Below are 12538 nucleotides of genomic sequence, written 5' to 3' on the forward strand. Positions count from 1 at the left end.
ATATCTTAGCCCAATGACATGACCCCGATTACCCGTTATTTCCATCGTTCAATGTTTTGACTTTATGTTTTTGATCTGAGACCATATCCTGATTCCAATTAATTCCAACATGGCAATGCAGCCAGGATAGGCCTCAGCCATTCTATGGCATCAAAAGGTTTGAGCTAGTAGCAGCTAGGTGGAGCTGTGGATAAAGCACTGGCCCTAGATTCAGGAGGACCTGAGTTCAAATGTGGCCTAAGACACTTGACACTAGCTGTGTGACCCTGGGCAAGTCACTTAACCCTCATTGTCCCTCGGGAAAAAAAAAAGAAAAAGGTTTGAGCTGTATTTTCAAGCCAAGATAAAGGATATAGAAGGTTAGAATCAGAAATGGGAGTTCATGGGCTAGAACAGGGCCGACTTTGGAGAAGCAAATCACTATTCAGGAGACAGATTCCTGGGTACCTTAAATGGCTGCCTGTTCCTGCCAAGGTGTCCTTTTGCATATGATCATGATTTGCAGGGTGAACTTTGGCCCACCAAGCTTTCCTCCTTTTCATTAAGGCTTTGACACGTACCACTGACCGTTATATTGCTGTCTAATATCTTTCTCTTTATTTGGCAGGATAGCTTTATATCCTCAACTAGATTATAAACTCCTTGAAAATAGTGACTGTGCTCAGATGTGCCTTACTCTTAAACTCCTAGTATATCTGTTAGGACCTGAAAAAATAACTTGTTATTTGATTAAATTCAAGTCTATTTAATTAAACAAACTATGTCCTAGGCACATAGATCCTGCGGATACGAAATAAAAAACAGAATCATCTGCCCCTCCAGGAGCATTCATAAAGCAGGGGAAGGGCTAAAACATGCACCCACATAAGTAATTACAAGGTAACATGAAGGAGAAAATAGTGCTGACACTAAATCTAATATAGTAATCTGCTGAGATTTTCAAGAGTGCTAGTGACAGTTTAATTGTTTTTGCCTTTTCTTCTATTCGAAGCTGACAATATGCCAAATATTTGAAAGTTTGGGGATAATCAGATGTTCAATATTATATTTATATATATTATAAAATTGTATATTATATATATGATATTGTATTGAGATATTAACATGGAGTGATCTCTTTAAAAAGTATAAATGTCTCTGAGTCACAAGGGACAATTTGACTGATAGGGCTGAAAGTTGGCCATGTCCCTAGGGGCTCTAAATAGCTAAACCCTGGATATACCCAGCAAATTGAAAATCTAGGAGTTTGGGCTAGGAGTCATAGTAGAAGAAGGACCTGACCCCTGAATGGGAATCACTCAGGGTGGGGAGGGGTTTTTCTCTGTCCCTTCCCTTGGTCATGTCAGTTTGAAATAGAGCTTCTTGACTTGGTCAAATACACTGCATCCAGCAGAGAACAGAGATATACACTCCAGATTGACACAGATACAGAAAGACAGTCACTTGATGCTGAAAGTAGCTTCAAGGAGTGGGACCTCTAGCAGTAGAAAAGAGAGCAATCTTTGAACTCAAGGGTGAGCTATCCCTGGCAGAGAATCAAGCTTTTAGGAGGAGCAGACCCTGGGAGCCCACCTGAACAAACCAGCCAGCAGGGCCATTGTATATAAGAGGGAGGTTTGTGAAGGCTCCATAGGAGAGAAAAGCTAATGAAGCCCTTTGATCACAAAGTTGTCTGTTTCCTTGAGCACATGTGCTCTTTAGATACTCTTCAGTTTGCACCTACTTTTCTCATGGATGCTGTCTGTATTTCTGGTTTTGTATTGCCTCTGGTTATGGCATGGGTGGGGTGGGGTAATCATATCTACTATTCTTACTGTGCCATTTTTTCTTTTTTTTTCTTTAAAAAAATTTTTTTTTTTTGGCCAGGCAATTGGGGTTAAGTGACTTGCCCAGGGTCACACAGCTAGTAAGTGTTAAGTGTCTGAGGCCAGATTTGAACTCAGGTCCTCCTGACTCCAGGACTGGTGCTCTATCCACTGCGCCGCCTCGCTGCCCCCCTTACTGTGCCATTTTAATAAATACCATTGCTTTTAGTTAATTTTGACTACTGATAGACTGTTAATGGGAAAAATAAAACACTGCAGAGTTTGTAAACTCTAATTGTAGAAATGCAGACCCACAAAGGATACCTCTAGAACTTGAAGTAGTAGCCACCTCCCTGGGAACCCCAAGTGACAGTACAAGTTAGGGGAATAACCTAAAGGAGATGCCAGCCACATGTATAAAAAATCTGCATGTTTGAATCTTTCACTTTTCATTTCAATATTTGACATTGCATTAAGAAAGTTTTAGTAGATGTGCTCACATAAAAGAACTTGCCATCTGGGAATGGTTGATCTTCTATTTCATTTATTTGTTATTAATTCTAGATAGTATGCTTTTTTTTTTTGCTCAGAGTCCAAGGGTATAAGAGACAAAATCATTTTGAAAATATTTAGTACAGGTAGCACCAAAATTAAAAAGTAACACTAGAAGATTCATAGTTTAGTATCTATTATGTTGGTGAGCCAGCAAGGATTTAAGTATTTATTTTGTTCAGACACTGTGCACTGGGGATTCAGAGAAAGGCAAAAACCATCCTTGTTTTAAAGGAGTAAGCTTTCTTATGCGGAAGATAACATGAAAATTATCAGGTACACACAAGATCTATACAGAACAAACAAAGGACAATATGGGATGGGAAGGGAAGGTGCTAGGAGCTTGGAAAGGCCTCCTTTAGAAGTCAAGTTTTCATTTGAGTCTTGAAGGAACCCAGAGGAACAAAGAGGTGAAAGAGAGTGGGCCAAGCATTCCAGGGATGGAAAATGGGGAGGGCAAAGGCATGAAAGTGAAAGATGGAATGTTGTGTTTGAAGAATGGCATGGGGGGCGGCTAGGTGGTGCAGTGGATAAAGCACTGGCCCTGGATTCAGGAGTACCTGAGTTCAAATCTGGCCTCAGACACTTTACACTTACTAGCTGTGTGACCCTGGGCAAGTCACTTAACCCCCATTGCCCCACAAAAAAAATAAATAAATAAAAATAAAGAATGGCATGGAGGCCAGTGTAACTGGATCAAAGAGTATGTGGAAGGAAGTAAAGTGTAAAATGACTAAAATAGTAAGGAAGAGACTAGGTTATGAAGAGCTGTAAATGCCAATCAGAGGGCACCACTAGATCTCATTGAGCAAGGTATGATATAATCATGCTTGTGCTTTAGAAAAATCACCTTAGCACCTGAGTAGAAGATGGATTAGAAGAGGGAGAGACTTGTGCAAGAAGACCAGTTAGAAGGCTATTGCAGTAGTCCAGGGGAAAGAGGATGAGGGCCTCAAAGTGAGTTAGTTTTATAAATTTTAGTAAAATAAAATGACTAATCCTATTGTAAATGACTTAAAATTACATTAAAACAATCCTGTTTAAATTGCCTAAAGCATACGTATGTGGGTGTAAATAATATTTCTAATTATTACAAATCAAATGTTTATATTATTTGCTATCTTTCAGACGGTCCGGCATGGGTTTCCTTATCAGCCTACAGCCTTAGCTTTTGATCCAGTCCAGAAAATTTTGGCCATTGGGACAAGAACAGGTGCTATACGAATGTATCCTTGCTCTTATGTTAATTTATAGGTATTTTTGTCATCAGTTACAGTCCCATAAACATTTGGGTAAGTGGAATTTTCCTTATTATAATATAACTGGATTCTTCATGAAAGAAAAAGTTGTCTAATTTCAAATGGCCCCTGTGTTGTTTTTATAATTTTCATTATTTACTTGACTGAAGATGATTCAAGTATGGGTTACAAATGTAGTTACTTTTCAGTAAGTGCATTTTTTCCCCATAAAGTGAAGATTCAAAGGCAACTATAGTAGTGATATAAACTTGTTGTGTATTTTTTAATGGCTCTGACAGGTTGTAAAAGGGAAAAGTGAGATTCTAATCCATTCCTATTAATGGGAACTTGGGGGTTGGGGAGAATGGCGTATGGGAGGGGAATGAGATGGTAGAGAAGGGGTTGTAGAATGAGCAAAAGGAGAAGAGCAATGAAAGTACATTGCTAACCAATTTAACATTTTACTTTAATATCCAATAGCTGGTTATCTATTGGCAGCAAATGATCAAAGTAAAATCTACGTCCAAGAATATTTCAGAATGGTCACCCTAGGTACTCTATGCTTTTATCCTTTAAATATTGGTTTAAAAAATTAGAGATCATTCTGGAAATTTGAACATTTAGATGTTATGCTTTGCCTTCATGTTATAATTATTCCCATAAGCACATTTGTTAAATATATAATCATACATAGGTTTATGTTAGACACACACAGAAGAAGGTATTGTCATGTTGGGTCAAATGTGGCAATAGAGAGGGCATGGGGTAAGATATGGGGGGAAGTACCGGAGAATCAGGGCAAACATTAGTTTCTGGACCTCCATGAATTAAAGACCAGGTAACCTCAGAAGTGGAAAGTAGATAAATACCATGGGGCTAACCCAGATGGGATGTCCAAAGTCCATGCTTACTGGCAAATAGAATTACAAACAATTGGCTGGATCCTTAGTGAATACATTCAGTGTTAGAAAGTGGATAAAACACATTCTCCTGACAGTGTTATCAAATCATACAATCCTATGGTTGAAAGGGGCCTCCGAGTGCATAGGTTTCTAGATTAAGAGCTAGATGGGCCCTTAGAGGAAGCAAGACTAGTTCTTTCATATGACAAATGAAAGGAAATTATTAGCTCAGTGCCTTGCCCAGCATCACACAGAGAGTAGATGGCAGAGGCAACTTTTTTTTTTTTAATGTATGAGGTATTTTATTTTTTCCATTACATGTAAAGATAGTTCTCAACTTTTGTTTATACATGCTTTACAATTTCAGATTTTTCTCCCTCCCACCCCTCCCTCCCCCCTCCCCTAGACAGCAGGTAATCTGATATAGGTTATATCTATATATCTCTATACACACACACACATATATATATATATATATACACACATAATAACATTAATCCTATTTCTGCATTAATCCTGTTACAAGAGAAAGAATCAGAGCAGTGATGCAAAACCTCAAAATAGAAAGAAAAAAAAAAACCAACAGCACCCAAAACAAAAGAAATAATATGGTTCAATCAGCATCTATACTCCACAGTTCTTTCTTTCTTTTTTTTTCTTGGATTTGGAGATCCTCTTCTATCATGAGTTCCCTGGAGCTCTTCTGTACCATTGCATTGGTGAGAAGAATATAGTCCATCACAGTAGGTCAACACTCAATGTTGATGATACTGTGTATAATGTTCTTCTGGTTCTGCTCATCTCACTCATCATCAGCTCACGTAAGACCCTCCAGGTTTCTCTGAACTCTTCCTGCTCATCATTTCTTACAGCACAATAGTATTCCATTGTATTCATATACCACAACTTGTCCAGCCATTCCCCAATTGATGGGCACCCCCTCAACTTCCAATTCCTTGCTACCACGTAAAGAGCAGCTATAAATATTTTTGTACATGTGGGTCCCTTTCCCCCTTCCATGATTTCTTTGGGCAAAAGACCTAAAAGTGGGATTGCTGGGTCAAAGGGTATGCACAGCTTTATCGCCCTTTGGGCATAATTCCAAATTGCTCTCCAGAATGGTTGGATCAGCTCACAGCTCCACCAACAATGCATTAGTGTTCCAATTTTCCCACAGCCTCTCCAACATTTATTATCTTCCTTTTTTGTCATTTTAGCCAATCTGATAGGTGTCAGGTGGTAGCAGAGGCAACTTTTGAACCTGGTCCTCTGACCAGGTTTTAACTTCATCGCTCTTTCCACTGTACCACTGATCTGTAAGTTATTTGAGGGTAAGCACTGTCTCTTATCTGTGTAATCTGCATTGCTAACATATATCCCTAAACTTAGTAAGTGCTTTATAACTTTATAGATGATGATTGAGTGAAATTGTAACATTGAGTAGATTGGCTTGTTTGGAGGATCAAACTGAAACGACTACTAGGGCAGGAGAAGGGAGGAGTCATGTAAAGGAGTAGTGAAATGTAAGGTTGAAAACGTATGTTGGGACTAGATAATAATGAAGGGTGTGAGTATAAAGAATTTATTCTCTATAAGCCATTGAAGATTTTTTCATCATTCTTTTTTATAACAGTTCCTTTACAATACTTAGTGTTTTTATTGTTTTTTCCTTTATAGTATTTTATTTTTTTTCAGTTACATGTAAGGATAGTTTTCAATATTCATTTTTATAAGATTTCTAGTTCCAAGTTTTTCTCACTCCCTTTCTTCCCTCCCCCCTTCCCAAACAGCAAGCAATATGATACAGGTTATATATGTACAATCACATTAAACATATTTCCACATTAGTCATGTTGTGAAAGAAGAATCAGAACAAAAGGGAAAAACCTCAAGAAAGAAAGAAAGAAAAAAGAAAAATAGTATGGTTCAATCTACATTCAGGTTCCACAGTTCTTTTTCTTGATGTGGATAACATTTTCTATCATGAGTCCTTTGGAAATGTCTTGGATCATTGTATTGCTAAGAAAAGCCCACACAATGTTACTGTTACTGTTACTGTGTATGGTGTTCTCCTGTTCTGCTCACTTCCCTCAACATCAGTTTGCTTAAGTCTTTCCAGGTTTTTCTGAAATCTGCCTGCTCATCATTTCTTATAGCACAGTAGTATTCCATTGCATTCATATACCACAACTTGATCAGCCATTCCCTGATGATGGGCATCCCCTCAATTTCCAATTCTTTGCCACCACAAAGAGAGCTGCTATAAATGTTTTTGTACATGTGGGTCCTTTTCCCCTTTTTATGATCTCTTTGGTATACAGACCTAGTAAACCATTGAAGATTTTTGAGTTAGGGAGTGACATGCATAAAGTAGAGCTTTAGGAAGATTTATCTATAGCACAAATCAAGCTATTTTCCTTCTGAGAAACCCCCAGCCAAGAACTATGAAGACTAAATAAATTGATTTTTGACTTATTTTATAGAGCTATTAGTACAAGAGTGCTTGGTTAATCCTTGAAACTTTTATGCCCTCAAGTAGAACTGACAGCCAGTGATCTCTAAAATATTGGGGTTAGTATCCTTGATCAACAAGTTCAATGATTAGTTTGGTAAGGGAACATGATAGAGAGGAGAGAGCACTAAACTAAAAGTTTTAAGCTGGGGTCCTGGTCCACATTTTTTTTTGTTTTTTTTGTGGGGCAATGGGGGTTAAGTGACTTGCCCAGGGTCACACAGCTAGTAAATGTCAAGTGTCTGAGGCCGGATTTAAACTCAGGTCCTCCTGAATCCAGGGCCAGTGCTTTATCCACTTTGCCACCTAGCTGCCCCTTCCTGGTCCACATTTTTCTGCTTACTAGTTGTGTCAGGGGAAAGTCTTAGAACCTCCTTGAGCATCTTCCCGTCTTTCATATTCTCTTTCTTTCATTGTGATGTATATTTCACTTTTCTCACATGGTTATCATGAAAATCCAGCGAGATAATGTATAAAATAGGGTGTTAATATCTCTAAAGGCCTCTTGATTATATACAAATGTAAATCCAAGATTTTGGAAGAAATTGAGAAGAAACAAAAAGTTTACAGGATAGAAGGAAGAATATAGAAAGAAACATAGGGAAAATGGCGACAGAAATCCAAAAACCCTTTGGAGGCCACTATAAATATCTTTGATAGCTGATTCTCTCCCTAGAGATATATATAGACAGACTAAAAGATGGAAAGTAACAACTGAAGTATCAAAGGGAAAGGTAATATTTACAGTGGACATTTGTTTTACTGGGCTTTTTTCCTGCCAAGAGTTACTGGCACAAGCCCCCATCACACTCTCATGAAAAACTTACATGAATAAAGACCATTGATGGAAATCTATTTCCTATTTAATGCTGAGAAAAGGATAAACAATTATATATGAGTCCTATGTTCTTATGTGGAATTTATGTATGGATTCCTATAACAAGAAACCATAGAGTAGTCTGGTTTGCATGCAGTTTTTAGAGAAAGAAGTAGATGCTTAACAAGATTATTAGAGTGCTTATTATACTGAGGGGTATTAAATTCTATAGAAAGAAAAGGCAAATTAAAACATGATTTCATTTCTGAAGGAACTTACATTAAAATAGAGGAAATACAAACTGAAACTAAGATTTACAAAGCATCATGTAAACCAGTATAGATTTTTAAAGTAGCAAACAGAATAAGTCAATAGGAGTTACAAAATAAGAATTGACTTAAGCAAACAAGGTTAATGAAGGAAAGCTTTTGGAAAGGATACACATTTTAAGGCAGATTTAAAGGGAAGGGAGGTATCTTGATTAATAGAAATGATTAGAGAAGGGAATATCAAATGGAGGGCAAAATTATCTGGAGATATGAAGGAGTTTATTAACCATAGCTTTCCCATTAAAATCATGCAAAATTTCAGAATTTGAGAGTGGCCCCATTGGCCCTCTAGTCTAGCTAATATCTAATAAAAGAGTCCCTATTACAACACACTTGAAGACCCAATGAGAGGGATCTGCTCCTCCCCAAGGCAGTCTTTTCCAGTTTTGAATTGTTCAAATTGCCAGGAAGTTTCTTCTTGTTTGAAGCCTAAATTTGTTTCTTTATACATTCTATATTGTTCCTAATTCTGTTCCCTTGGGCTAAACTGAGCAAATCTAATCTCTTCCACCCAACAGCCTTTCAAATACTTGAAGATGGTATCATGTCTCCTCAACTCCCAGACCTTCTCTTTTGTAGATTAAATATTCCAAATGTTTTCACCTGATTCTCACATGGATAAACTCAAGACCATTTATCATCCTGGTTGTCCTTTTTTGACACACTCTACTCTATCAAACTCCTTCCTAAAATATGCCACTGGGAAGTGAATGTAAAGCTTCAGAGGTGGTCTCCCCCAGGCAGAGGGCAATGGGACTCTTGCACGTCATTATTCCTGTGTGTTATGCCTCCCTAAATGCATCTCAAGTTCACATCAGTCTTCAATACCATCATGGTGCCAAGGGAAACAGCAGACACCTGCAACCCTCTTCATCACTCTTTTTTCTACTGCCAAGAGTAAGTCTTAGCACATTGATCTCCCCTTCAGGTTTCAAACCTCTTGTTTAGCAAGGTGCTTTAATCCTAGAGTAGGTTTTCAACAGGAAGGCTACATTCTTTCCTTTGCTGTAACCATTTTGCTATACCATGATCATAGACTAAGCTGTTAGGTATTTAAACAAGGTTCATTATGAAGCACACTTGGGAAACATACAATGGGAAGCAAAGAAAGTTAGTAACAGATGAAAAAACACCTTAATACTTCATAGTTTATGAAGGTTCTTACTCCTTAATATTGGTCCTCTACCAGCTACAGAACATTTGCCACTCTCCTTAGCTCCCTCCTGGTTAACATTCTTTCTCTCAACTTGGTCTGAGGTCTATTGCTATGGAACTTGTTCACTTGAGTAACCTTTATCAGCTTTCTGAAATCTACTTCCCAGCTAGCTCTTATTCTGGCACATGTGAGGCTAAGCCCACTTAGGAACTTTTGTCATTTAGTTTTCTAGTTCAGTCATTTTGGGGCACTTCATTTTCAGACCATTGCTTTAAAAAATCCTATCTTGCATTTCTAAACTCCCGATCTAGGTCTCAAAGCTACCTACCTATAGACTTTAGATCTTTGCCTCCCTTCTAACTTCTTCCATCTATCTTAGAGGCCTGCATGCATGCATTGACTCATTAGAAAGTGCTCTTCTTATCTTTGCCTCTCTTCTGGAAGATTCAATACCTGCTCATTCTTAAAGGTCTAGTCACCTCTTCCATTTATGCCATGTGGAAAAGACCTCCACTGAGTCTGTAACCCTTTATTCTATGGCTTCTTTATATAGGTTAATTTATTCTTATAAATAAATATTAAATTAATAAAATATAAATATTAAATAAACTTTTATTTGGGTGCAGCCCTAGCTCACTACTGTAAGCTGAATTAAGATTGTTCAACTTTCCCTTGTCTCTAACCACAGAATCTAATCATTCCCCTACTTAGAGTCCTGGGTTACTGGCTCTATTTGGATCCTCAAAGGTAGATCTTGAGAGCTGTATGCTATATATATAAGAAAAGCCATTCCCCATAGGTCAAAGGTTATACATAGACAATTTTCAAAGGAAGCAATGTAAGCTATTAACCACCATATAAAAATCCTCCAAATCACTTATAATGAAAGATATGTAAATTAAACAACTTTGAAGTTCCATCTCATATCTATCAGAATGGCAGAGATGACAAAAAAAAATGTTGTACGTAGGGCCTATTAGAAGACAGATGCACTATTATAAAGTTGGTAGGGACTAAACCTCCAAAGTTAGTACATACCCTATGCACCAGTAATAATATTAGTCATATACTGCAAAGAAGACAAAGACAGAAGACAGACTAATATGTACAAAAGTATTTATAGCACAACCTTCTGAGTAGCAAACACCTGGGGAAAGAGTCAGTACCCATCAGCTGGAGAATAGCCGAACAACTTTGGCTATTTGGATGCAGTAGGTTATTACTGCACTGTACGAAATGACAAAACCAACTCATTAAAAAAAAGCACAGGGATTTTAAAAACTGATATAGGGTGAGGTGAACAATTTATACTATGACTACAATAATGTAAATGAAAACAACTTTGTCAGAATTAAGGATTCTGATTGATTAATTAATGCAGTGAGCAGTCATGATTCCTGAAGACTGATGAAGCTGAATGATGTTGAAGCATGCTTCCCACACTTCAGAGCAGAAAGATAATGGAAAAGAGGGGCAGAATGAGGCATGCATTTTCAGATGTAGTCAAAGTGTGAATTTATTTGCTTCACTGAACTTAATTGTTATAAGGCACGTAGGTATCAAAGTAGATAGAGTGCTGACCCTCGAGTCAGGAAAAGTTAAGCTCAAATCCTATCTCAGACACTTACTAGCTATATGACCTTAGGCAAGTCATTCAACCTTTCTTTGCCTCAATTTTCTCATCTGTAAAATGGAATGAATAATGGCACCTAGCTTTCAGGGTTGTTGTAAGAATAAAATGAAATAATATTCACAAAAGGCTTTGCAAACCTTAATGTACTATATAATGTTTGTAATTATTATTATTATTATTATTATTATTATTATTGTGATGATTAAAAACTTTTAAATATAGTTTCTGGGTAATTTAATCCTTTTATTAATAAGGCCAGGAGGTTATTAATAAAAGAATTTAATTACCCAGAAAGTATCATAAGAGATAAGACATTTTCCTTCTGAGGATGGAGGGAGAATGGTGGGGAGGAACTTGATATGTAGTGATAGTAATACAAAAAAAGGGAAAAAAAGAAAGAAAAAAGTTTCAATGAAATGTTAAATATATAAATAGAATAAAGTTCAGAAGGGAACACAGCAAAACAAGGCAATGTTGGCTCAAATTTTGGGTTAAGTATGATTTAAAATCAAGTTAAACATTAACAAAAATTCACAGTTTCATATACAGTGTTTCTCTTTTTTATACTAAAATTTTTATGTTTTTAACATTAAACTCATAATTTCAAAAACAAAATAAAAATTAAATGCATGCAATGGAAAGAGCTCAGCTCCTAAAATTAGGAAACCCTACTTTGACTCTAGGCTCTTACTTATTGTGAGACCATGGGCAAGTCAGTGCACCTTGCCTATTTCCTAGCCTCTTCATCTGTGAAATGGGGATAATGATACAAGTACCATCTGTTGCTTACGGTTGTTGCGAAGAAAGTTCTTTATAAACCTTACAATGATTTTTTTAAAAGTCTTGCATGCTCTTCTTAGTTTAATAAATAAAAGTGCCTGGATATATTAGAATATCAAATGTCTTTAAGCTCCATTCCCTCTGTTTCACAGTTTTTTTTAAAAAAGTATTTTTCTATAAGATCTGACTTACATGAAAATAAACAGATTTCTTTAACATGAAGACAATGTTGATTTTCAAAATGTGGGTTTCATGCTACTAAGACCATTTTAGAGTGATAAAACTCTATGAATATTCCTGTAGTATGCAGAAGCCAGAGGAATGAAGCTATATTTTGAATACTCCTCCTTCCATAATTTTATATGTATAAATTTAGGTTAAAATGAACATCAATAATAGCCCATCAAAAAGGAAAGAAATCCCTAAAGGGCAAAGATGCCATTGAGAGAATGTGAGTTAAAGTGAGAGGTAAAGTCTAACTCTTTGCTGGTATGGTGGTAGAGGTATTTATAACCTTGGTGTGTTCGTATGAACCCCAAAGTTTTTTTTAGAACTAGCTGGCTGAACTACCCCTTCCCGTCTCCCACTGTTTGCTTTCCTTAATCATTGTCCAGCTGCCAGAATAAGAAACATAGGGATGGGAGAACTGCCTTGATTTGTGGTACCATAGAAATTACTCCTGATGAGACAATACATGCATAGATTGCAAAATGACATAAAGTAGAACTAAAACTGAATAGCCTTTCTTTGAAGAAGGCTTTAATAGAAATAGAAATAACATTATAGAAATAGTTTGAAATCCTGAAAATAAGAC

General features: G+C 36.9%; 1 protein-coding gene across 1 annotated transcript in view; it reads left to right on the forward strand.

The window, feature by feature from the left end:
• STXBP5L (syntaxin binding protein 5L) overlaps positions 1-12538 on the forward strand; it is a 421799-nt gene that overhangs the window by 93245 nt on the left and 316016 nt on the right. The window contains 1 exon segment of the mRNA XM_043992879.1: positions 3486-3583. Coding sequence (XP_043848814.1) covers positions 3486-3583 — 98 coding nt within the window.

The sequence above is a fragment of the Dromiciops gliroides genome, chromosome 3 (genome assembly GCF_019393635.1).
Source record: "Dromiciops gliroides isolate mDroGli1 chromosome 3, mDroGli1.pri, whole genome shotgun sequence".
Classification (NCBI taxonomy): Eukaryota; Metazoa; Chordata; class Mammalia; order Microbiotheria; family Microbiotheriidae; genus Dromiciops; species Dromiciops gliroides.